Source organism: Coregonus lavaretus, assembly GCF_964263955.1.
Source record: "Coregonus lavaretus genome assembly, chromosome: 24".
Classification (NCBI taxonomy): domain Eukaryota; kingdom Metazoa; phylum Chordata; class Actinopteri; order Salmoniformes; family Salmonidae; genus Coregonus; species Coregonus lavaretus.
This window is the reverse complement of record NC_140011.1, coordinates 33,363,707-33,390,328: the sequence shown is the minus strand read 5'-3', so window position 1 is coordinate 33,390,328 and position 26,622 is coordinate 33,363,707. Positions and strand designations below refer to the sequence as shown.

General features: G+C 43.0%; 2 protein-coding genes across 3 annotated transcripts; both read left to right on the top strand.

Annotated features, from left to right (window-relative positions):
* Positions 1-2,096: 2,096 nt before the first annotated feature.
* Positions 2,097-8,493, top strand: LOC311099603 (adenylosuccinate synthetase isozyme 2-like). The gene is made up of 13 exons (XM_084140315.1): positions 2,097-2,349; positions 3,146-3,248; positions 3,340-3,408; positions 3,522-3,572; positions 3,669-3,735; positions 3,994-4,101; positions 4,231-4,312; positions 6,143-6,269; positions 6,380-6,534; positions 6,698-6,822; positions 6,980-7,077; positions 7,204-7,353; positions 7,452-8,493. The coding sequence occupies exons 1-13, from the start codon at positions 2,125-2,127 to the stop codon at positions 7,502-7,504; spliced, it is 1,413 nt and encodes a 470-aa protein (XP_083996441.1). The 5' UTR covers positions 2,097-2,124; the 3' UTR covers positions 7,505-8,493.
* Positions 8,494-9,285: 792 nt separating this feature from the next.
* On the top strand, positions 9,286-14,656 carry LOC311099610 (syntaxin-5-like). 2 transcript variants are annotated; one of them, XM_084140329.1, is made up of 11 exons: positions 9,286-9,377; positions 10,623-10,860; positions 11,171-11,241; positions 11,371-11,426; positions 11,515-11,585; positions 11,739-11,855; positions 11,971-12,027; positions 12,122-12,203; positions 12,333-12,433; positions 12,744-12,865; positions 13,042-14,656. In XM_084140329.1, exons 2-11 carry the CDS (start codon positions 10,645-10,647, stop codon positions 13,199-13,201), a joined length of 1,053 nt encoding a protein of 350 aa, XP_083996455.1. In that variant the 5' UTR covers positions 9,286-9,377; positions 10,623-10,644; the 3' UTR covers positions 13,202-14,656. The 2 variants fall into 2 exon arrangements, with proteins under 2 accessions (XP_083996455.1, XP_083996456.1); XM_084140330.1 differs by having other exon boundaries at positions 9,308-9,377; positions 10,626-10,860.
* The last annotated feature ends 11,966 nt before the right edge of the window (positions 14,657-26,622 follow it).

Sequence of the window (26,622 nt, the reverse complement as noted above, 5' to 3'; positions counted from 1 at the left end):
AAACCTACAAAATCGACAGTGTATCAAATACTTGTGCTCCCCACTGTGTATATATATATATATATATATATATATATATATATATATATATTATTTTTGTTACATTTTTTGTTGTTTCTCTGTAGTACTACTAGCCAGCTACAATTTTATGAAGTAGGCTTTAGCTAGCCCAGATAGGTTCCCAATCTCCCAACCTCAACTTGCAACCAAGAAACCATTTCAGGCTATCAATCAAGTTAGAGTAGCTAACTTGTCTAGCTATCTTAGCTGTCCTGCCTGCTGGCAAGTTTGATAGACTTTAGAAAAGCAAGTAATTACTAAATGTACTGAATAAGACTCACTCACATTCCTTTCAATTGTTTACCCAGATTTTAGCAGAGATGCAGAGAAGCATATTTTGTTTCTTTAAAAAATGACCACCAATCAGGAGGATACATACAGCTCAAGAGCCTGTACTTAGATATGCAGAAAAATAAATTCTGATGATGGTTCTAGATTGCAGTAAAAAGCTGTTTCAGGTGTTTGAAAAATGCACCCCCAGCCATACTCACATACTTTGAGCCCCATCAGATTTTTGGGGTGCATGACACACCTGTGTAGCCTACAGCCTATTTTCTATAGGCTATTTGCAGGGTAGGGTCGGGCCTCAAATGTTCACTTTATCACATATAGGCCTAGTCGGGCGGTTGGGGATGGGTTATTATTACCAATTGTAGGGGGGTGCGGGTGAACAAACAGCTGACCCGCGCACCACTAGTTTGGTGCCTGCTTCAACTGATATGCAGGATTCCAGAAAATTGTGCTAATTTGGAATCGATGTCACAGGTTTAAATGTTTTGGTTGCGGGTTTTTGGGCTACTTCTATGTTGCACCGAGGCCGCCATGGCATTTCAAAAAATATATTTCAATGTGATCTGCTGCTGCTGACAGGCTGTTTCTGACATAATCAAGAAATAACAGAGACAAAGCACTGGAAAACAACTTTAGGCGCATTAGATGAATTCGGTTGGCGGTGATTTAAACTGCATTCTAATGTCGACTTTACTTATGGGAAATCGTATCTAGCGATGGGTTTTACGCATGCTCTGTTCGAGCGCTGCGCAAATGGACATTTGAAATGGAATCTATTGAACTCCCTCGCATGCTTCTGTTATGGGGAAAAGTCCACAATGAAACTGACATTAAATGTGGAGAATGGTACATGTGCATATGTTGGCCTACAAGTAGCCTATTCATTTCTATGCCATTGTAGGCTACTGTAGCCTACCATTTGATATAATACATATGTTGAAATTATGATATCTCTGGAGTCATTGCAAATCAATTTGTGCCACTTGTGGAGCTGGCAAACGGATTCAATAAATAGCCTATAACTTCAGTATATTGTTGTTGTAGCCTTGTGCTATTATGCAATTATTAATGGTCATGTTTGTTTAGTTAATACAATTGGAAGTTATCAATTGTGATCATGGTCACAGCTATATCGCAATTGCCAGCTGTTGTTAGAACGCATTAGATTTACGGTAAAAATCAGTAAGATTAGGCTACAGGTAAAAAAATAAAAAATAAACTGGCTTATGTTTTCAAGAATATTCAGTTCATATCCATATTATTAATATTTGTTCAGTGATTGAAATTAAGGCCCCATCCTCAGTAGCCTATTCCTGCAGGCTATTGGACAACAAAAGCAATTGTACCTCTAAATCGGATTTAGTTACGTACATGCCAAAAGGGATCTATTTATAATCATAGCATTCAAACGAGTTAAATCGACTTCCATTGATGGAAAATTATCTGGTGAGTTTAATAAGGGTGAATAATATTTTCTCTTGCAACATATTCAAATTAATGTATTACGTCACGCTAGCTCGCAATAAGTATTATTTTGATGGAAAAACGAATTTGGATCATTACGTCGTTAAGTAGATATTCATTCTTAATTATCTGTATTATGTTATGGAAAAAGGGTTTATTGGGTTTAATGTGTCAACTCCTCTCTTGCTGCGAGAAAAAGGGCTAGTTTCCAGGGCTTGTGGGCGGGTTAGGCAAGAAATGTCAGCACCCCCTGGCAACCTCGTTTCCCGCTATTTGTACTTCCGGAATTTAAGAAAAGCACACAGCAGCATGGCAGCAGATAGCACAATGTGTAATGGCCAAGAAACGGCCTCCTTGAACGGAGAGCCAGCTTTCAAGCGACCTCGGGAGAGTGGACAGGTCGAGTCCCTGCGGATTCCGAAGGAACCTCGGAATAAAGTAACCGTGGTCCTCGGTGCGCAATGGGGAGACGAGGGAAAGGGGAAAGTGGTTGACCTGCTAGCCATGGACGCGGACATAGTATGCAGGTGTCAGGTACGTAGCTACGCTAAATAGCTAGCAAACCAACAAGGCATTTTGAACTTAACAAAAGTACGCCAGCTGTTCGGCTGCGTTGGCTAGGCCTAAGCAAAACCAATACTAACTAGTGTATAAAATATTTCGGGAATTGGCTTACTAGCTAGCTATTTAGTAACTTATCATGCGAGCCTACAGACTAGCTAACGTTAGTATGGCAAGCTAGTTAAGCATGCTATCTAGTGGTAGCTGGTAACGACCACCAACAACAAATGAGTTATGTAGCTAGCTAACAATTGCAGTTAGCTAGATTTCCTTTGTCGGCCTCCCTGGTAAAATACTGCCTACATTGGTTTCTTTCGACTAGTTTTGAACTTGTGATCAATGCCCTATGTGCAGTCAAGTTGGATAATGTCAGTGGCTGCTTGCAGTTCAGTTCAGTGCAGCACAGAGAAGCCCAAGGCATTAGAACGTTGCTGGTGAGTGATAAACCTTTGTCTCCTGTGAACTACACAAACACGTGTCCGTATTTTGTACTAAACTGGAGTTTTATAATTGTTGAAACAAAGCTCTACCAGTTAACTGGTAGTTACTTATTAAAATAATTTGCCTGTGTTCAGTGATGTAGTAAAAAAAAAAAAGTTAATCAACTCTGATCACTGGTCGCAGTAAAACAAATGAATGCTCCCTGTACTTTAAATGCATTTTTCCTCAAAAGGTGGTGCAACATTTTTTTTTACCCTCCACTACACCACTGCAGGCTGGGCTCCCTTGCTGCTCCTTCTCTTGGTGTTTATGTAAATGTCTCTTTCAGGGAGGCAACAACGCAGGCCACACAGTGGTGGTGGACTCTGTGGAGTATGACTTCCACTTGCTGCCCAGTGGAGTGCTCAACAAGAAGGCTGTCTCATTTATTGGTGGGTTGACCCTCTCACTCCAGCCTCAATGCTGCTTTCACTGGTTTGGTTTCCTATTCAAATCATCCATAACTGAACTGCTCATCCACAGGGAACGGGGTTGTGATACACCTGCCTGGTCTCTTCGAGGAGGCTGAAAAGAACCTGCAGAAAGGCAAAGGTGATTATTGGCAATAGAAGAGGCTTGCAGGAAATATGATGGCGATAAAAGGGTAAAGGACGATGAAGTGGATTCTACTGATAACACTTGACCTGCTATTTGTCTTTGTCCAGGACTGCAAGGATGGGAGAAGCGGTTAAAGATATCTGACCGTGCACACATTGGTAAGACTCGGTTGTATGTTTTACAAATCTATGGTTTAGTGTCTTGCAATTCTATGAATTTATGTTTTTCTATTTTTTTGCCATATCTGCTCTTAGTGTTCAACTTCCACCAAGCTGTTGATGGGATCCAGGAACAACAGAGACAGCAACAGGCAGGAAAGAAGTGCGTAGGTTTTATTGTATGAGGAAGTGATGGTGACTCTGGGTCCGTGTTCATGAAGCGTCTGAGTAGGAGTGCTTATCTATGAGAATCTTTATGAAGACAACACCCTGTTCCTCATTTCACAATATGGTGAAATTGAATGCAGCAACAACAACAAAAATTGAAGTCATGGTAGCCTTTTTAGGGCTACTGCCAAGGCAGTGTTTAATTTTAGCTGTGGCATTCCTGAATGTCCACTCTCTGTTTTTTGTTTTCCAGTTTGGGAACCACCAAAAAGGGCATTGGACCTGCCTATTCTTCCAAAGCTGCTCGCAATGGACTGAGAGTCTGTGACCTTGTGTCTGATTTTACTGTCTTTGAGGAGAAGTTGGTACCAAAATTGTGTTTTTTAAGAATGCATGTTAACTGAAATATGCTTTCGATCCTTAACTTTATTATTGATCATTAAAGTCATTGATGTTGATTGATAGCTGATGTCCTTTTCTTCATCCACAGGTTCCGTGTGTTGGCAGAGCATTTCCTTACTATGTACCCCAACCTCAATGTTGACATTGACAGTGAGCTGCAACAACTTAAGGTGAAAAGAATACTGCTTTAAAGTCCTAATATACAGTACCAGTCAAAAGTTTGGACACACCTACTCATTCCAGGGTTTTTCTTTATTTTTTAAAACTATTTTCTACATTGTAGAATAATAGTGAAGACATCAAAACTATGAAATAACACATGGAATCATGTAGGAACCAAAAAAGTGTTAAACAGATCAAAACATATTTTATGAGATTCTTCAAATAGCCACCCTTTGACTTGATGACAGCTTTGCACACTCTTGGCATTCTCTCAACCAGCTTCACCTGGAATGCTTTTCCAACTGTCTTGAAGGAGTTCCCACATATGCTGAGCACTTGTTGGCTGCTTTTCCTTCACTCTGCCATCTGACTCATCCCAAACCATCTCAATTGGGTTGAGGTCGTGGGGTTTGTGGAGGCCAGGTCATCTGATGCAGCACTCATCACTCTCCTTCTTGGTAAAATAGCCCTTGCACAGCCTGGAGGTGTGTTGGGTCATTGTCCTGTTGAAAAACAAATGATAGTCCCACTAAGCCCAAACCAGATGGGATGGCGTATCGCTGCAGAATGCTGTGGTAGCCATGCTGGTTCAGTGTGCCTTGAATTCTAAATAAATCAGACAGTGTCACCAGCAAAGTACCCCCACACCATAACACTTCCTCCTCCATGCTTTACGGTGGGAACCACACATGCAGAGATAATCCGTTCACCCACACCGCGTCTCACAAAAACATGGCAGTTGGAACCAAAAATCTCCAATTTGGACTCCAGACCAAAGGACACATTTCCACTGGTCTAATGTCCATTGCTTGTGTTTCTTGGCCCAAGCAGGTCTCTTCTTATTATTGGTGACCTTTAGTAGTGGTTTCTTTGCAGCAATTCGACCATGAAGGCCTGATTCACACAGTCCCCTCTGAACAGTTGATGTTGAGATGTGTCTGTGACTTGAACTCTGAAGCATTTATTTGGGCTGCAATTTCTGAGGCTGGTAACTCTAATGAACTTATCCTCTGCAGCAGAGGTAACTCTGGGTCTTCCATTCCTGTGGCAGTCCTCATGAGAGCCAGTTTCATCATAGCGCTTGATGGTTTTTGCGACTGCACTTGAAGAAACTTTCAAAGTTCTTTAAATGTTCCGTATTGACTGACCTTCATGTCTTAAAGTAATGATGGACTGTCGTTTCTCTTTGCTTATTTGAGCTGTTCTTGCCATAATATGGACTTGGTCTTTTACCAAATAGGGCTATCTTCTGTATACCCTCCCTACCTTGTCACAACACAACTGATTGGCTCAAATGCATTAAGAAGGAAATACAATCAACAAATTAACTTAAGGCACACCTGTTACTTGAAATGCATTCCTGGTGACAACCTCATGAAGCTGGTTGAGAGAATGCCAAGGGTGTGCAAAGCTGTCAAGGCAATTTGAAAAATTCAAAATATATTTTGATTTCATAGTTTTGATGTCTAGACTATTATTCTACAATGTACAAAATAGTAAAAAATAAAGCTTAACCCTTGAATGAGTAGGTGTGACTGGTAGTGTATATCAAATGTATGTGTGTGTGTGTATATAAATTGCTTCATTTGTTTAAATCTTTGTTCTGAGCCATAATCACTTGCCCACATTGCAGTCAGGGATGCTAGTCCAGTTATCTCTTGTTTGTGCCCAATGAATGTGATCCTGTTCTCTATACAGGTAATTACTGTCTCAATTGAGCTGATTCCATGCAGAACATTTCTTGTTAGTCTTTCAGGGGGAGCTGGAAAACCTAAGATGCTGAGATGTTTCTCTGTACTGTGGGTGGTCACTGATTTCTTTTTCTCGCTCTTTTCAAGCTGTATGCTGAGAGGTTGCGCCCCCTTGTGACCGATGGGGTGTACTTCATGCACAAGGCCCTCACTGGGCCCAGCAAGAAGATTCTGGTGGAGGGAGCCAATGCAGCCCTCCTGGATATTGACTTTGGTGAGAACAGAAGGGGTTGAGGGGGGTACATTATTATGCTACTCTGCTATTTAGTGATGGCCATTGGAATATAATTAGAAGGAAATCAAATAATAATTTGTCCTTTTCAGGCACCTACCCGTTTGTGACGTCCTCTAACTGCACTGCTGGGGGGGTGTGCACTGGCCTGGGTGTGCCCCCGTCCCATGTGGGGAGGGTGTATGGTGTGGTCAAGGCTTACACCACCCGGGTGGGTGTTGGCGCTTTCCCCACTGAGCAGGACAATGTGAGTGGATAGGGTTTGTGTTTTGCATAATTGTTCTTACGTCATACAGTATGAATTTGTAGCGGTGTAAACCTACTGTCTAGGAACTGTCTCTTCCAGTACTTCGTATTTACATTGTTTATAGTGATTCCTAGATCTGACTGCTGTGTTGGTTGTGGTACAGGAGGTTGGCAACTTGTTGCAGTCCAGAGGGAGGGAGTTTGGTGTGACAACGGGCCGGCGGCGCCGCTGTGGCTGGCTGGACCTGATCCTTGTCAGATACGCCCACATGGTCAACGGCTTCACAGCGTAAGTCTTTCCTCCTTTCTGGATGTGTTCCATACTGTATGCATTGTAATTATTGGATCACAGTGTACAGTCTCTTGTACTTGTGTGTGCCTCCACTATGTTCAGTGGCTGTCCACCTATTCCATAAGTGTTTGACACCACTGTTCCTCTCCGACAGCATCGCTCTGACCAAGCTTGACATCCTCGACACGCTGCCAGAAATCAAAGTGGGTGTGGCCTACACTGTTGATGACGAGCCCCTTCCCAGTTTTCCTGGTAAGTTTCTCCCTGTCTAGGAGGAATTATCTTATACAGTTCCTCCTTTAACTTTACCATTACACACTTGATTTGGCTTGCCCTGCACGCTGGCTCGCATCTTATTCCCTGTGTCTCCCGCTGTAGCCAATATGGACGTGCTGACGCGGGTGTCAGTGAAGTATGAGACGCTACCTGGATGGTGCTGCAGCACTGAGGATGTGCGGTGCTTTGAGGAGCTGCCTTCTCAGGCACAGAGCTACATCCGCTTCATCGAGGACTTCTTGCAAGTGCCAGGTTAGTCAAGAAACAAGTATTTATGGTGATTACTAAAACCAACCTTGTTTTAATAATTGATGATCATATATTCACTGTGAATTTGGTTTTACTTGCAGTGAAATGGATTGGAGTTGGAAAATCCAGAGAAAGCATGATCAAGCTGTTCTGATCAGTTTGAGGTTTGGGAACTGATATCTTTTGGGTTTCTCGCCATCACAACAGCTGCTTGGGACAACAATTATGTTTTGTTGATGAATACTTAGATGACTATAAACCTTGGGTTAAAGTCCCAAAGTCTGTTCTGCAGAAAAGGAAAAACATCACCAGCAATGTTATTAGTGAAATGTATAACCTGCATTCCATAGCTTTCTTTTCTTTTGATATGACAACACAATATATTGACCAATATGATGTTCATCCTCAGTATGTAATGGACAGGGATTAAACCTTTAACACCTGTGGTAGCCATCCCAGGCTTTCATCAACCTTTTTTCATTTAGTTGAACTAGTAATACAAGTTTTTACAACTGTTTGTTTTTTTGTTTGGTTTCTTTTAAAGCTAGATTTTAAAATGACCTCACCTTGTAGTTATTTTTTACACAATCTTTTGCTTAAAGGTCGCGATACTAGGCTAATGTTTAAGGAAGCCTCATAATTAGGTCTTTGGATGAGCTGGCCTGTTGTATGAAGGAATTATAGGCAGGATTTCAGATTCAAAAGGGATGCTGTCTGAAAGCCTCAATTTCATATTGATCATTAAGATCAAGAACCTGTGACTGCACACGAACACACTGGCTGATGTTTAGAACCTGGGTGGAACTCCATGTTAATGTACAGTAACAGTCAAGTTTGGACACCTACTCATTCAAGGGTTTTTCTTTATTTTTGCTATTTTCTACATTGTAGAATACTAGTGAAGACATCAAAACTATGAAATAACACATGGAATCATGTAGTAACCAAAAAAAGTATATACAAAAAATAAAAAAACAACCCTTGAATGAGTAGGTGTGTCCAAACTTTTGACTGGTAGTGTATATACAAACTACACAAATGTTTTCCATAATATTTCATTTAGTGTAATGAAGAAAGTAAACAATATGCTTCTTCTCACCTGTTACAACAACCCTACAATTATCAATAAAATACTAAATGTCATTGCTGTTCTGTTTTGTTGTTGTTGATAGTATCATGTGTAAATTCTTACTTTTCAATATGTGGAGTAATTGGTCTGCTGTCCATTCCCTGTCCCTCTTTCTTTGTCAATGGCCCTGTTCTAGAGGATCAAAACTGTAATGTATAATGATTCATGGGTAAATTGTGACTGACTTACTGATCAAATTATGAGTAGTTATTTATGACACAAGGTTCTTTGTAGATCAGTCTGTCGGCAGTTGTCTGCAATGTCGAACAAGTCAATTTTCAAGACTAGCTGTGTTCGAGAGCATCAAATACATGATGCATTGTGGGTAAATTGTGACAGACTGATCTACAAATTAAAGTAAGTAGTTATTTATGATGCAAGGTGGTTTGTAGACCAGTCAATTGGCTGTCGGCTGCAATGTCGATCAAGCCCTATTTCTCCACCTTTTTCTCTGGTGTTAATCACCTCTATGACCTGTGACCAGTCCATACACTGACAACATCATCACACTGACATTTCACACTACTGATCTGAGCCATTCAACCTACAAAGCAAAGGTCCTGGTTACATCCACCATTTGATAATGTGAAAATAAAATATCCAAGCCAGTACAGAATTATTGAAATCAAATGTATTGGTCACATACACATGGTTAGCAGATGTTCACATGTATGAGTTTAGGCTGAATTCTCATAAGGGCTATTCTCTGCAAATGTGTTTGGGATCTACAGATAAACCATGCATGTTGAATGACTGGTCCAACAGGGCACCCTTACAACGTAATGCGCTAAAGTGGACGTATACGTGGCGCTGACGTCAGCGTTTAGCGGAAGGACCCGGATTCTTCGTAAGCAGTGGAGTGATCAAATAAGAAAGATAAAAAAGTATTTATTTACCGGTAAGAGATTGTTGGTATTTGAAACTTGATTATGTCTCGAAAATATATCCTGATAACACTTGCTTAGTCATGTATCCACTCTGTTTTTGTCGTGCCAATGTTTTACAACAAACGTTAGGCTTTGGAAGCCAGAATGCTAGCTACTAATAGCATCAGGCTTGTTGTGACAATATTGGGCGAGTTCGTTTTGCATGGCCCGATTGCCCCGGGTGTGCAGGTTGGAACATTTTAGACCATTCCATTGGTTATTAAGTGAAACTTCCACCCACCCGGGGCACCGGGCCATGTGAAACGAACTGGGCCATTTGCCGTTTACTCACAATCCACACAACCATTCCTTCTTATTTTAGTGCTAGTTAGTTACCTAGACTCACCTACATATGTCTAACATTATTTATAAACATTGATGCCGCTTGTCCTAGATAATATACTTTACTGGATTCTGAGAGTAGCCTGAACTGTTTTGGACTGTTTGGCCAATCAGATGAACTAACAATCAAACATGTTCACAGCCTTCAGTGGATAAACGGCTAGTAAATTACCTCAACCAGCAAAAATCAATCAATAAATTGTAATCTGGATTTGTTGGATTATTCTATTTTGCAGACCTGGGCTTTGTAGATCTTTTTAAGCAAGCACACTTTTTTTGGTTGACTTGTGATTAAACCCACTGACTGTAATGATTGAATTTAGCTATGGGTCATTCTAGCTATTAGCATGTTTACAATTGGGCACAGTACATTATGCTTTTTCTGGGAATCAGGATTTGGTGGTGGCTAAGGAAAAACGGTTTTACCTAACAGTTACTTACCTCACACATTGGTTATCACATTTTTTATTGACTACTCTGTTCTTTTATCCTTTGGTAAACAAGAGAAAACAAGTCAGTCTTCGAGAAGAGTCTAGTAGACTAGTCTATCAGTGTATTGATTGCAACACTCAAACCCAGAAAGTTGTTAAAGAGGAAGTGTCTCTTTTGCTTTCTTTGCAGAGTGTCTGTATATATTTGCACCAGTTGGTCTGGGGGCTCTATCCTATCCTTTTGTCCTATCCTCAAGAACTCAAGTGAAACGACCTCCTTGTTGACAGCCTAATAGCTACTGTCTCATTTCAGACCTAGGGCTTCCCGGGACAGTTTTTGAGGAGCTTGTCATCTTGGCTCTACAAGTATTTTTAATGGATCTTTAACAGTATTCTTACTGGAGTCAAGCAAAGACGGCTGAAATGGGACTGTGTTTCCTCCAGCAGGTGATGTTCCTGAGCATCCATGAACACGCGTCGTCGCCACGGTCCTAGGAGCAGCCAGGAAGGCGTGTACCTAGGGCCTGCCCAGACCCAGTCACCGCTGATCCAGCTGCAGGACCCACAACTCACAGGCCCCAGTCCACCGCCACCTGCCCCACTGGTGGACATAAGCAACATGTCGGGCAGGGACCGCACCAATGAGTTCCAGTCAGTCTGCAGGTCACTACAGGGGAGACAGGTGAGTCAGAGACAAATGAGCAACATGGAGAGACCATATGTCTTTTAATAATATGTATGTATTTCTGAATTAGTATCAACTAGCTTCACCAAAATAGATGTGACAGATTAGCACCATGGAGAGATGATTATTTCTGATTTTTTATTATTATTATTATTATTATTATTATTATTATTATTATTATGTATGTTCTGAACTAGCATCAACTGTCGAATCATAACATTCTCTATCTTCACCAAAATAGTTGTGCTTGTCAGTTGCACACTGATCAATGTTGATTGATGTTCCTTGTTCTTTTTGTTTTCTGCAGAATGGGGTCCAGTCCAGCAAGCCAGCCCTCAGTGCAATCAGACAGCACAGTGACTTTACCCTCATGGCAAAGTTAGTAGCATTACACTGTGTTATTGAATGAGAATAATAGATGATTATGAGAACAGATACATTTTATGTATAGCCCTGTATTGGTATCCATATACTGAACTGTTTGTTATGTTTCTTTCTATTTAACAGGAGGATTGGGAAGGACTTGAGTAACACTTTCGCTAAACTGGAAAAACTCACAATACGTAAGGAAGCAACTTTTTAAAGTTTTAGTTTTTATGTGTCCACAATGTGTTGGTGGATATGGAACTCACTGACTATTATCTTGTCTAGTTGCCAAAAGGAAATCCCTCTTTGATGACAAAGCTGTGGAGATTGAGGAGTTAACCTACATCGTTAAACAGGTGAGGAGAGACATATAGTAGATTCAGCCATTATACTATGTTGTTACTCTACAGCGTTTAAATGTACAGAATGCTATTCAGGCACACTTTATTAGATGCCTGTTGGGATGTGAAAGTAAAAGCAAACTGTCTGTTTTTCTTTTCTTTGTCCAGGACATTAACAGTCTGAATAAACAGATAGCACAGCTGCAGGGGTTTGTGCGCTCCAGACAGAGTCAGAATGGCAAACATCTACAGACACATTCCAACACCATCGTTGTTTCCCTCCAGGTAACTTCCATTGTTCTGACATTCTGATATGTCTACTGGTTTTATCCAATGTAGAATAGTACATGTAACTTTTCCATGTAGCATTCATTTTATAATTGCCCTTTTTCTCTTCTAGTCAAAACTGGCATCAATGTCAAACGACTTCAAGTCAGTGCTGGAGGTCAGGACAGAGGTAAGGCAGACAGACACACATCTTTTCACAGTAAATATTTTGACCAGACTAGTTCTGATTTGATGTTCCATGTATATTTGTTGAACCTCTGCAGAACCTCAAAGAGCAGAAGAGTAGAAGAGATCAATTTTCTCAAGCCCCAGCATCCTCCTCCCATCTACATGCCAGCAACTTCGGTGAGACAAACTCTTATCAGCTCCACAGTACAAAACAAACACTAAATAGTACAACCTGACCTCTCTTGATCTCTCTCTCTCACTCTCTCTCTCTCGCCCCCCCCCCCCCCCCCCTACTCTCTCTTGTAGGTAACTCATTGTTAATGCAGGACGACTCAAAAAGGACAGCTGATGTCTCAATAGACATGGACATCCGTGCCAGCCAACAGCTGCAGCTTGTCAATGAACAGGTATTACCTCCAATCCTCTTGATGATGAGAATCATTATAATGATGGTGACAAAGCCCATGACATTTAAAGCACACTTGACTGACTGTCCTCTTTCAATACAAATAATTTTTATTGACTGAGACTTGTTTCTTGATTCATGAGAAAATCAGTAATACTGTTTGTTGCTTAATAATTGGCATTCATGTATAAATCAATAATACTGTTTGTTGCTTAATAATTGGCATTAATGTGTAAATCAATAATACTGTTTGTTGCTTAATAATTGTCATTCATGCTAAGTGGTGTCACTCTTATGGTGTGTTTGTATAGGACTCGTACATCCAGAGCCGTTCAGACACCATGCAGAACATAGAGACCACCATCGTAGAGCTGGGCTCCATCTTCCAGCAGCTGGCCCACATGGTGAAAGAGCAGGAGGAGACAGTGCAGAGGTGAGGTAGACAGAGATTATCAAGCCACTGGTTAAGATGCTTTGTCCCTGATATAACATGGTTGTTTTGTTGGGATCACATATCCAGCTATGATCAGACAGGGCGTGCAGTGGTAAGCAGGCTAATGAAACCTCTGACACTCATTGACCTTCCATTTCCCATCCTCTTTCATGTAGAATTGATGGCAACGTGGAGGACACCCAGCTCAACGTGGACATGGCACACTCAGAGATCCTCAAGTACTTTCAGTCTGTCTCATCCAACCGCTGGCTCATGGTCAAAATCTTCCTCGTCCTCATAGTCTTCTTCATCGTCTTTGTGGTCTTCTTTGCCTGAGGAGCAGGGGGGCACTTGGCTAAGGATGAGAGAGGGAGGAATTGTGCTGGAGGAGAGTAGTGGGGAGGAAAGAGGTGAAATAGAGGGGATGTGTAGGGAATAGAGGAGTAGCTGGAAGGGGAGGTGTGTACCCTCTTTGTTTCTCCTCCTTTATTTTTCCTTTCTCTCCTTGTGGTTTAAAGAAAATACCACTACTAACACACAATTCTACATGTGTTAAGATGTGGTTATGCTGATAATGAATAGCTGTATGGTAGAAAGAAGATGAAAAATATGATTCTTGTTATTATTACCCTCCATTAAATGGAGTAAATAGATGATGATGAAATCTATGATGGCAGGATAGAAGACTATTGCAGTTGGATTGAAACTCTCCTGTTGTCTTTATGCATTATTTCTGTAATTTGTAGAAAACATTCCTACTTCTTGAAGGACAGGGTCAATCCAAAGAGAGAAATTGAGTCGGAATAGGAAACTGGTAGATTCATTTGGCCTTAATAGACCTGTATGCTGAATCTCTGAGGGACATTACTCCCCACAATGCACCTCACTGCCAGCAGTAATACCTCCTCTAGGAGGTTAGGGATGATTGACAAGTCCATGTGAATGCCCTCTGACTTTCAATCTCTTCTTTGATGGTTAGAAAAGCTGATAGGAAATGTTTTGGCAACTCTTAACTTAAAACTGTACATGCATTGTGTTGCACAATGCTATCATGCACATGAAAGGACATACATCATGACAGTCAACTTGACGTGGTTGACCTGAGATAAATGAATGTACTGTGTAAGTGAAGCATTGCCAGTACTTCTGATTGTTTTTGTTTTTCTCTAGTCAGATACTGAACTGTATGTGCCATATAAAACATATTTGAATTAAGATACATTATTTTCCATAAACTAGTTATTTAAATTATGTTCAGTCATGGTCTGCACATAACACCTGATGAGTGGTGTTTTACAGACAGATGTTCTCCATTTTCCACCCCCTGCCTCCTCCCTAATACCCACCCACATACACACACACACACACTTCATAAATGTTCAGAGCTCACCATTTTTTTGAGGACTAAATCTCAGTTTTATCTATGTCTCTGAGGTATCTGTAAAATGAAATTAATTGAAATTCTGATTTGTTATGTCTCTCCCTTTTTGTTCAAGAGAATGACTGAGACACTGAAAAAAATATTCAAATATACAAACTCATCTGCTTAGCTCATATTCTGTAACCCAGAAATATTGGAATGGACATTTTTCAAGATTTTAAAATATTTTTTAGCCTGCACTTTTTAAACTGTTTCACCCATTTGCTCTCCTCTGTCTCTGGATATCTAGGAGGAAGTATTGTAGGTCACAGCTCATTTTATTGATAACCCTAATTTCTGTATTTTGTCATAAACTTTGGTTGTAGAAATTGCAAATGTGTAAGCAAAAATAAAACATAATTTTTAACGTTTTCATTGTCAACTGAAATGTGCTTACAGTGACTTGCAAAAGTATTCGACCCCTTGGCGTTTTTCCTATTTTGTTGGATTACAACCTGTAATTTAAATGGATTTTTATTTGGCTTTCATGTAATGGACATACACAAAATAGTCCAAATTGGTGAAGTGGAATGAAAAAAACAACTTGTTTCAAAAAAATAAATACTGGAAAAGTGGTGCGTGCATATGTATTCACCCCTTTTGCTAAGAAGCCCCTAAATAAGATATGGTGCAACCAATTACCTACAGAAGTCACATAATTAGTTAAATAAAGTCCACCTGTGTGCAATCAAAGTGTCATCTGTCACATGATCTCAGTGTACATACACCCGTTCTGAAAGGCCCCAGAGTCTGCAACACCACTAAGCAAGGGGTACCACCAAGCATGCGGCACCATGAAGACCAAGGAGCTCTCCAAACAGGTCAGGGACAAAGTTGTGGAGAAGTACAGATGTAGTGCTAAATACAGGAAAATTCTTGAGGGAAACCAGTTTCAGTCTTCCAGAGATTTTGAACCGCTGTAGTTTACAACAATTATAATTTATAAAGTGAAAGTTGGGAGAGTTATATTTGAGTGTTTCAGTGAAACATAAGTGAGGGAGGCCCCCGTCTCTCGCTTTCTCAGATGTTTAGTTCATTTCATTCCGATCTTCTTTGCATTATTGTAGCCTTTCTCTGTAGCCTGTCAACTATTTGTCTGTCTATCCCTGTTCTCTCCTCTCTGCACAGGCCATACAAACGCTTCACACCACGTGGCTGTTGCCACTCTAATCTGGTGGTCCCTGCGCGCACGACCCACGTGGAGTTCCAGGTCTCTGGCAGCCTCTGGAACTGCCGTTCTGCGGCCAACAAGGCAGAGTTCATCTCAGCCTATGCTACCCTCCAGTCCCTCGACTTCTTGGCGCTGACGGAAACATACATTTACATTTACATTTTAGTCATTTAGCAGACGCTCTTAACCAGAGCGACTTACAGGAGCAATTAGGGTTAAGTGCCTTGCTCAAGGGCACATTAACGTCATTTAGCAGACGCTCTTAGCCAGAGCGACTCACAAATTGGTGCGTTCACCCTATAGCCAGTGGGATAACCACTTTACAACATGGATTACCACAGAAAACACTGCTACTCCTACTGCTCTTTCCTCGTCTAACCATGTGTTCTCGCATACCCTGAGAGCATCTGGTCAGCGCGGCGGTGGCACAGGAATCCTCATCTCTCCCAAGTGGACATTCTCTCTTTTTCCCATGACCCATCTGTCTATCTTCTCATTTGAATTCCATGCTGTCACAGTCACTAGCCCATTCAAGCTTAACATCCTTGTCATTTATCGCCCTCCAGGTTCCCTTGGAGAGTTCATCAATGAGCTTGACGCCTTGAAAAGTTCCTTTCCTGAGGATGGCTCACCACTCACAGTTCTGGGTGACTTTAACCTCCCTACGTCTGCCTTTGACTCATTTCTCTCTGCCTCCTTCTTTCCACTCCTTTCCTCTTTTGACCTCACCCTCTCACCGTCTCTACCTACTCACAAGGCAGGCAATACGCTTGACCTCATCTTTACTAGATGCTGTTCTTCTACTAATCTCACTGCAACTCCCCTCCAAGTCTCCGACCACTACTTTGTATCCTTTTCTCTCTCGCTCTCCTCCAACACTACTCACTCTGCCCCTACTCAGATGGTAATGTGCCATCGCAACCTTCGCTCTCTCTCTCCCGCTACTCTCTCCTCTTCCATCCTATCATCTCTTCCCTCTGCTAAATCCTTCTCCCTCCGATCTCCTGATTCTGTCTCCTCAACCCTCCTCTCCTCCCTTTCTGCATCCTTTGACTCTCTATGTCCCCTATCCTCCTGGCCGGCTCGGTCCTCCCCTCCTGCTCCGTGGCTTGACGACTCATTGCGAGCTCACAGAAGAGGGCTCCGGGCAGCCGAGCGGAAATGGAGGAAAACTAGACTCCCTGCGGACCTGTCATATTTTCACTCCCTCCTCTCTACATTCTCTTCCTCTGTTTCCGCTGCTAAAGCCACTTTCTCTCATGTCACCCCGCTCCTCCGCACACTCCACTGGCTTCCAGTTGAGGCTCGCATCTACTACAGGACCATGGTGCTTGCCTACGGAGCTGTGAGGGGAACGGCACCTCCTTACCTTCAGGCTCTGATCAGACCCTACACCCAAACGAGGGCACTACGTTCATCCACCTCTGGCCTGCTAGCTCCCCTACCTCTACAGAAGCACAGTTCCCGTTCAGCCCAGTCAAAGCTATTTGCTGCTCTGGCACCCCAATGGTGGAACAAGGTCCCCCACGACGCCAGGACAGCGGAGTCACTGACCACTTTCCGGAGACACTTGAAACCCTACCTCTTTAAAGAATACCTGGAATAGTATAAAGTCATCCTTCTACCCGCCCCCCCCCCCCCATAAAAAAAAAGAAGAAAAAAAGTGGTTGTCCCACTTGCTATCATAAATTGAATGCACCAATTTGTATGTCGCTCTGGATAAGAGCGTCTGCTAAATGATGTAAATGTAATGTAAATTTGAGACTGGGACGGAGGTTCACCTTCCAGCAGGACAATGACTCTAAGCATACTGCTAAAGCAACACTCGAGTGGTTTAAGGGGAAACATTTAAATATCTTGGAATGGCCTAGTCAAAGCCCAGACCTCAATCCAATTGAGAATCTGTGGTATGACTTAAAGATTGCTGTACACCAGCGGAACCCATCCAACTTGAAGGAGCTGGAGCAGTTTTGCCTTGAAGAATGGGCAAAAATGGGGGGGGGGGGGGGGTGAAGAATAGTTATGCACGCTCAAGTGTTCTGTTTTTTTTGGTCTTATTTCTTGTTTGTTTCACAATAATAAATATTTAATATCTTCAAAGTGGTAGGCATGTTGTGTAAATGAAATGATACAAATCCCCCCAAAAATCAATTTTAATTCCAGGTTGTAAGGCAACAAAATAGGAAAAATGCCAAGGGGGGTGAATACTTTCGCAAGCCACTGTATTTGAGCTGTTCTTGCCATAATATGGACTTGGTCTTTTACCAAATAGGGTTACCTTCTGTATACCAACCCTACCTTGTCACAACACAGCTGATTGGCTCAAACACATTAAAAGGAAAGAAATCCTACAAATTAATTTTTAACAAGGCACACCTGTTAATTGAAATGCATTCCAGGTGACTACCTCATGAAGGTGGTTGAGAGAATGCCAAGAGTGTGCAAAGCTGTCATCAAGGCAAAGGGTGGCTACTTTGAAGAATCTCAAATATAAAATATATTTAGATTTGTCTAACATTTTTTGGTTACTACATGATTACATATGTGCTATTTCATAGTTTTGATGTCTTCACTATTATTCTACAATGTAGAAAATAGCAAAAATAAAGAAAAACCCTTGAATGAGTAGGTGTGTCCAAACTTTTGACTGGTACTGTATGTATGTATGTGTATATATATCTATATGTATGTATGTACTGTGTATATATATGTTTTACTATTCTAGGGATATAATTATTGTTTGGTTAACCCTATTTACTATTATGTATAGATTTTTATCTTTAATGTTTTTCACTCTTTTTGCGATGCACACTGCAGAGAACACCGGAAGAAGAATTATCACTGAATTATCAGAGTGAATTATTGTAATGTTTATGTGTCAATTAATCCCATAAGGGATGGGTTGCCAACTAGTGATTTGACACAAAAATAAAATGTAATTCATTTTCATTCAAGACATTTCATTACAGAAATATCACACCTGAGTCAATACTTTGTAGAAGCACCTTGAGCGCCGATTACAGCTTCGATTCATCTTGGGCATGTCTATCAACTTTGCACATCTGGATTTGGGGATTTTCTCCCATTCTTCCTTACAGATGTTCTCAAGTTCTCTTAAGTTAGATGGCGAGCGGCGGTGAACAGCAATCTTCAAGTCTTTCCACAGATTTTCAATGGGATTTAAGTCTGGGCTACTCAAGGACTTCACATTCTTGTTCAGAAGCAAATCCAGCGTTGCTTTGGCTGTATGCTTGGGGTCATTGTCCTGTTGGAATGTAAATCTTCGCCCCAGTCTAAGGTCGTTTGCGCTCTGAAGCAGGTTCTCATCAAGGATTTGCCTCTATTTGGCTCCATTCATTGTTCCCTCTATCCTTACCAGTCTCCCTGCCGCTGAAAAGCATCCCCATAGCATGATCCTGCCACAACGCTTCACGGTAGGGATGGTGTTATACGGGTGATGAGCTGTGCCTGGTTTTCTGCAGACATAGTGCTTTGCATTCAAGCCAAATAGTTACGTTTTTGTCTCATCAGACCACAGAATGTTTTGCCTTATGATCTCAGTATTTCACGTGCCTTTTCTCAAACTCCAGGCGTGCCGTCATGTGCCTTTTTCTTTGGAATGGCTTCTGTCTGGCCACTCTCCCATAAAGCCCAGATTGGTGAAGTGCTGTAGAGACTGTTGTCTTTCTGGCAGGTTCTCCCATCTCAGCCAAGGAACTCTGTAGTTCTGTCAGAGTGGTCATTGGGTTCTTGGTCACCTCCCTGACCAAGGTCCTTGCCCGGTTGCTCAGTTTGGTCGGACGGCCAGCTCTAGGCAGAGTCTGGTTATTTTAATATTTTTTCCATTTCCCAATGATGGAGACCACTGTGCTCTTGGAAGCTTTCAACATTCTAGAAATTGTTTTATACCCTTCCCCAGATATATGCGTCATCACAATTCTATCTCTGAGATCATCTACGGACAGTTCCTTGGACTTCATGGTATAGTTTCTGCTCTGAGATGCACTGTCAACTGCGGGACCTTATATAGACAGGTGTGTTTCTTTCAAAATCCTGTCCAAACAATTGAACTGGCCTCAGGTGGACTCCAATCAAGATGTAGCGACATCTCAAGGATGATCAAAGAAGGTTGGATGCACCTGAGCTCAATTTGGAGCGTCATAGCAAAGGGGCGTGAACACTTATGTAAATTCTCTATTTAATTTTCAATAAATGTGATAAAAAAAATTCAAACATGTTTTCACTTTGTCATTATGGGGTATTGTGTGAAAGAGAAACATTTAATTTAATCCATTTTGAATTCAGGCTGTAACACAACAACATGTGGAATAAGTCACGGGGTATGAATACTTTCTGAAGGCACTGTAGCTGTTGGCATTATTATGTTAGGTTGAGTGATATGTGTCTTGTAGATCTAATGAGGCTTGCCCCCCAGGTTGTCCTCTTGTCTTCTCTGCTGTTATTTCTCCATCTGTCCCTCCTTAGCTCTCGGACATCTCCACAGGATATATCTCAGGCATGCTTTTTTCCCTCCTGTTGACTTCCTGTTGACTTCCATGGCTGCCTCTCCCCCTTCCTCATCACCAGACCACCCCTCCTCCTGTCCTGTGTCTCCCTGCCCTGCCGTCCTGATCCACGTGGGGTTGATGCGGGTGTGGAAGGGGATGAAGGAACGGCTCTTGCCATGCTGCTGGCTCCAGCGGGCGACCCTCACTCTTATGTCCTCGTCCCCCTCCAGCTTGTCCAGGCAGTCACACAGCACGGAGCGGAAGATACGGGACACCTCGCCCACCTCCGGCTCAAACTCTGTCACCAGTTTCCTTGTCCTAGACATGATGAAGAAGATGATGCACAGAGAAAGAGAGAGAGAATGGTACGTTTTATAATTCATGGCTGTGATGACTTAACTGACTTTGTCTGCATTAATAACTGGTTATAACCTCATTAATAATAATAATAATAATAATATTACAGACAAAGGTCCTGGAGCTCCATTAGTTCCCAAGGGGTGACAGTGTATGTCTGCCTCGGGGGTGGTGCTAGTCAGCTGTAGTCAACGTCTGCGTATCTCTGTCACCTTCTCTTGGTGGAGACGGTCAGTGTGTTTCAGCAGGGCTCCAAGCTCCAGCACCAGGATGTGGGTGACCAGCTCCTCTTGGGAGCGCTGGCCTGGGACTGTGGTGGGCTCTGTGGAGGAGAACACAGATGTCCAGAAGAACGTCTGAGGAGAGAGGGAAAGGGTGCAACCTGGAGGAGAGTGTTAAGTTAATACAGTGTGCTGATAGTTCAGAGTAGATAGGGTATGTTTGCCAGGAGAACAAAGCATGTAAAAGTTCCTACCAGGTTTATACAAATTACATGTATTTTACAAATAAGGCCACAGATCAAAATGTGGTTCTATCTTGAAATACATTCATAAACAAATAAGTAGAAGTGCGTCTAAATTCTAATCCGCTGTTAATATAAGTCTGTGTGAGCCCCTTATTGATTTGATCAGCATTTCCCCTGCCACTGGCAGCTTAACGTGCCTTGATTTAATTTGGAAATAACTGCCACCATCTGAGCAGAAGCGCAGTTGCCATCTCCAGTTTATTTATTAGGGTGATTTTAGAATATAAATAAATAATGTTTTAGTAGCCAAACCACTACGTGCACAGGGTTAAGGCCAAATCCTGACTACAGGATTATGGCTCTACCTGCTTTATGTGCACTGACAACATCAAAACAACAGAACACACAAAGTCTCGGAAGCGAACCAGAGGTCTCCTTTGTCTGTGCAGGCATGATGGGGGCAGAGTGTCCACTCATGGGCACAGGGTGCTCAGTCTGTGGTAGGGGGCTGTCCCTCTGGCGCATGAGATGAAGGCAGGGAAACAGAGGTAAACGATGTGGGCACAGGGGACACGGGGGATACAGTCTGTGGCTCTGGGGAACCATGCAGTGGCACGGGGGACACGGGGGATACAGTCTGTGGCTCTGGGGAACCATGCAGTGGCACGGGGGACACGAGGGATACAGTCTGTGGTACTGGGGAACCATGCAGTGGCACGGGGAACACGGGGGATACAGTCTGTGGCTCTGGGGAACCATGCAGTGGCACAGGGGACACGGGGGATACAGTCTGTGGTACTGGGGAACCATGCAGTGGCACGGGGGAGACTGGGTGAGTGGGCCGTCTCGAGCCCTGTCTGCGGGGCCTGGGCGTGTGTGTGTGTGTGGAGGGTGAGGTTGTGGGGGTCCCTGGGGTTAGTGGAGGAGAAGAGGCCCGTCTGTATGGGGTTATCCTCCCCATGGAAGGCAGCTGGACCCAGTACACCACCTCCCCCATCCTCTCCAGGACCCTGCAGGGCCCCACCCAGTGACTGTCCAGCTTGGGGCATTGTCCTTTCTTTCTCAGGGGGCTGTAGACCTAGATCAGCTCCCCAGCCTCAAAGTGCCTTCCCCGGGTGTGCACATCATAGTTAATTTTCTGCCTCACACCTGCGTTCACCAGCTGTTCTCTCTGGTGAACACAGGTGTCTCCAGGCGGTCCTGGAGTCTCCTGGCGTACTCCGACCACGGGGGGATGGCAGGGCTATCACGGGGCCGACCAAACAGTATGAGTAGGGCATGAGTAAGACAGGCTTGCGAAGGTGGAATCCTGGACAGCGGAGCAGCAAGCCATGAGAAGCATTGGAAGGTGCTTGTCCTAGTCACGCTGTGTTTGGCAGAGATTATTAAAACCCTCCATGAAGCCAGCTTTGAGGGTGAAGTGGCGTGGTGCCGGTCTTGTGCATACCCAGCCGCTCATACATGGTGGCAAACAGATGGTTTCTGCCTTGGCCACTGTAAATTGATTCAACAGCGGCTTGTTTGCTCTCTCTCTCTCTCTCTCGCTCTCTCTCTCTCTCTCTCTCTCTCTCTCTCTCTCTCTCTCGCTCTCTCTCTCTCTCATCCTTGTTTAAAAGCCTTTCTGGACAAAGTGCGATTAGATTAAAGTGTAAAGTTCCTAGGCATATCGATTATGGTATAAGAGTGTGCTGGTGGTTTGCAGGTGGTGTGTTGGACCTTTGGGGAAACGTCTTTCAGCCCCAGTCAGCTACCGTACATGGCCACAATTCTGTAATGTCATGCACTGAACACTGTATAGACTGGAGGAATTTGAGAAAACCATTGTAAAATGCATTTTGTGGATACTGACTGTAATGTTTTTTAAACAATTGTCACTGGCAAGCTTCAACTTTATAGAAATGGTGAAATGAAGTCTGAGTGTATATGTGTAAGCACATTATCACAAGCTACATGAGACTACCAAACCACACTGCAGTTACTCTGTTGTTCCTTTTTGCTAAGCTGCCTTGTAACAGTATTTTACTTATTGTTTGCAGTGCACTGTGGCAAGCCCATATTCGACTAAATGGGACTAAATTGCAGACGTTTGCAAACAAATCAATTTCCAGACCCAGAAGTCCATGCATCATCAGAAATGGCAGAAAGGGGGCTTAGATGTAAAAAGGCCCTAATTGAAAAAAAGTGCTCATGATGGAAGTCATCATCCACTGCTTCTTTACTTCTCTTATACCCCTCCCTTTCCTCCTTTCCCCTCACCACCACTCACTCTCTCCTTTTCACATGTAATTGCTGGTCAATTTGCCATCAGTTAAATCATTGTAGACATTTCATCCCCATGAAGCTTGTTTTTCACTCCATCCATTGCCCATCCCTTGTAAATCTGCCCCTTATCTCACTGATCACGTCTCTCTTCATCTCTCTCTCTTCATCTCTCTCTCTGTACTCTCTCTGCTTTGTCTCACTTCTCTTTGTTTAGGTAAACATCTTGCCGAAACAGAAAATACGAAGAAACCAAGGAGGAGAAGAACAAGTGGGAATCTGAGTCCTGCAGTCATCTCTGAGGGAACAGAAGTAAGGACTCTTACATTTTCTTATCTTTTCCTTGTAGAAATTATAAGATAAGTTGCAATGGTGTTGATGACAACAACAATGGTGTTTGACAGTATTGACATTTTTGAGAATCATTTTTAATCAACTGAAAATGTTTTTCTCTTCCAATTAAGTTATTATTTCCATGCTGATCTCTTGAAATTGTGACAAATCCAACAGATTGAACAAAAATATTTTATCCTCAATCTTCTGTCAACAATACATCACTATTTCAACACCATTGAATCTCTAGAGTTTATTGAAGGGTGTCTTGATTGGGTGATGATCTACTAGCCACTGGTTGGCTCAAGGCAATTCTAACAATTCTAACACTTTAGTTTCACCCCTTCCCTCTTCTGGACTTTAATCGTCAAATGTCCAGTCTCCACTCAGACCACATATTCTGATTCTTGTCAGCACTATATTCATTATTATATATTCCTGTCTGTTTCTTTATCTGAGTAATCAGTTCCTCTTTTATGTTTACTTCAAGATTCTCAGTATATGCAGTATATCTCCTGTATGCCTCTGTCTGTGCTTGGCCTTGATTTACCGACTCCCAGCCTTCTGAGTAATAAGACTCCTGTTTCATAGCAGTTGGACTCAGTTCAGTTTTTTTGTGAGCAAAGGGGATCTGCAGGCTCTCTCACAGATTGAATTGACGAAGCTAAATGTGTATCAAAGTTCCTTTGCTGGGTGTATATAACTAATCAAAGTATCATTGTCTGCCAGTGCACCAGTAGTACACAATAGAAGAAAGATTGGTATTTTCTTGATAGTCCGTCATACCATTTGCATGCAAGCATTATATTTATGCTTATTCTGCCTTAAAATGGTTTCATGTAACATAGTGTACATTGATTAAACGACTGCAGTATATGCAGTGACAAAGGGAGAGACCACCCGGGAAGCTGATCTGGCCAGTGAGAGAGAGGGAGAACGTTTATTTTTTCCTGTCAAAGCTTTGTTTAACTGAGTAGGTGACTAATATATTTCATACTCACTGACAATGATGGCAATAGGCCCAGAATGAACAGCATAGAGGTACATCAGTTAATTGCAGACTGGGCTTTTTAATCTTAGAGACTCCTCCTCCGACAAACAGGGCCACAGTCTCTGAAGGTGTCTCATGCTTCATCCAGATTTCATCAGAGGGATCTTTTTGGGTAGTGAGACCAAGCTAAGAGTCTATTAGGGAATTTAGGATTTGAATCCTACACTATTAGAAAAAAGGGTTCCAAAAGAGTTATCTGGCTGTCCCCATAGGATAACCCTTTTCGGTTCCAGGTAGAACCCTTTTTGGGTCCACGTAGAACCCTCTGTGGAAATGGTTCTACATGGAACCCATTGGGGTTCTACCTGGAACAAAAAAGGGTTCTTCAAAGGGTTCTCCTATGGGGACAGCCGAATAACTCTTTTAGGTTCTAGATAACACCTTTTTTTCTAAGAGTGTATGAGAACACAGTACAGAATTCTCCTTCCCTCAAAATATAGTAACATTTATTCCAATTCAATGCTTAAACACATCATTACTCAAATACATTTAGTTTATTCTATCATCAGTTAATTTACATTGATTTGACCCATCAGTGAGAGACAGAAAGAGAGAGAGAGAGAGAGAGAGAGAGAGAGAGCGCTAATGGTGATTAAAGTGCATGTTAATGTTGATCTTGTTGTTGCTGTCACAGCAAAACGGTCTGATATTGTCATGAATAATAAAACAGCATTGATCATGCGTAGTAGTCCATATTTGGTGTTTAAAGTTGATGATGCCACTGTAGGTTTGGTTAATTGTGTCAGTCCCATTCCTGATGCCCTCTCCTTGTGGTTGTGAAATTTCACGCAATTTCACCCATTATTTTTGCTCAGCGTTCTGTTTGGGACTGCAATGGCAATACAATCTATTTGATAAGGCACAGTTCTGAAGGAAAACATGAGAAAAATAGTTCAAGGTAATCTGGATACCTAATATGCTACCTGGCACCTGTATGTGTAGATTGTCCAACTGTAGTACAAAATACATACCTCATCAATTTCAAATGTTTAATTAGCTGTGTGGATGGGTTGGAGAGGAAGAAAAGTCAGTAGTATGGAAGAAGACATATATACAGGAAAGATAGGTGTCACGTACGTTGTGTAAAGGATCGGACCAAGGTGCAGCGTGGTATGCGTACATAGTCGTTTATTTTAATAAACACAGACAAAATAACAAAATCCAACAGAACGTGCAGTTCAAGAGGCTAAACATCAAACAAGCCAAACGGAAACAAGATCCCACAACTAAGGTAGGCAACATGGCTGCCTAAGTATGATCCCCAATCAGAGACAACGACCGACAGCTGCCTCTGATTGGGAACCACACCCGGCCAACATAGAAATATATAAATTAGATTTCACACCCTGACCAACCCAACTAGAGATCTCAATATCAGGGCGTGACAGTACCCCCCCCCCCCAAGGTGCGGACTCCGGCTGCAAAAACCTGACTCATTAGGGGAGGGTCCGGGTGGGCATCTATCCTCGGTGGCGGCTCCGGCTCCGGCTTTGGACGTGACGTAGGCAGTAAACTCTTCTCCCATCCTGCCTCCCCTTTGCACGCCCGGTCCTGTCTGGACCCCGGCGCGATGCTCCCCCTCTCAGTCCTCCCACAATGCACCAAGCCCTGTCTGGACCCTGGTGTGGGAGCCCTCGACCCTGGAGAGGGGCTGACGTCTGGTCGTCAGCCCAGCAGTCCTCCCGCGATGCACCAAGTCCTGTCTGGACCCTGGTGTGGGAGACCCCGACCCTGGAGAGGGGTTGACGTCTGGCTCCGGCTCGTAACCCGGTGGAGCGGCCTGCTCTGGCACTGGAGTGAAGCAGCTGACCGGAGCTGGACTAGGCACTGGTGGAGCGGACAACTCTGGCACTGGAGTGAAGCAGCTGACCGGAGCTGGACTAGGCACCGGTGGAGCGGACTGCTCTGGCACTGGAGTGGAGCAGCTGACCGGAGCTGGACTTGGCACCGGTGGAGCGGACTGCTCTGGCACTGGAGTGGAGCAGCTGACCGGAGCTGGACTAGGGACCGGTGGAGCGGACTGCTCTGGCACTGGAGTGGAGAAGCTGACCGGCGCTGGACTAGGCACCAGTGGAGCGGACTGCTCTGGCACTGGAGTGGAGAAGCTGACCGGCGCTGGACTAGGCACCAGTGGAGCGGACTGCTCTGGCACTGGAGTAAAGCAGCTGACCGTCGCTGGAGACTCTGGACTG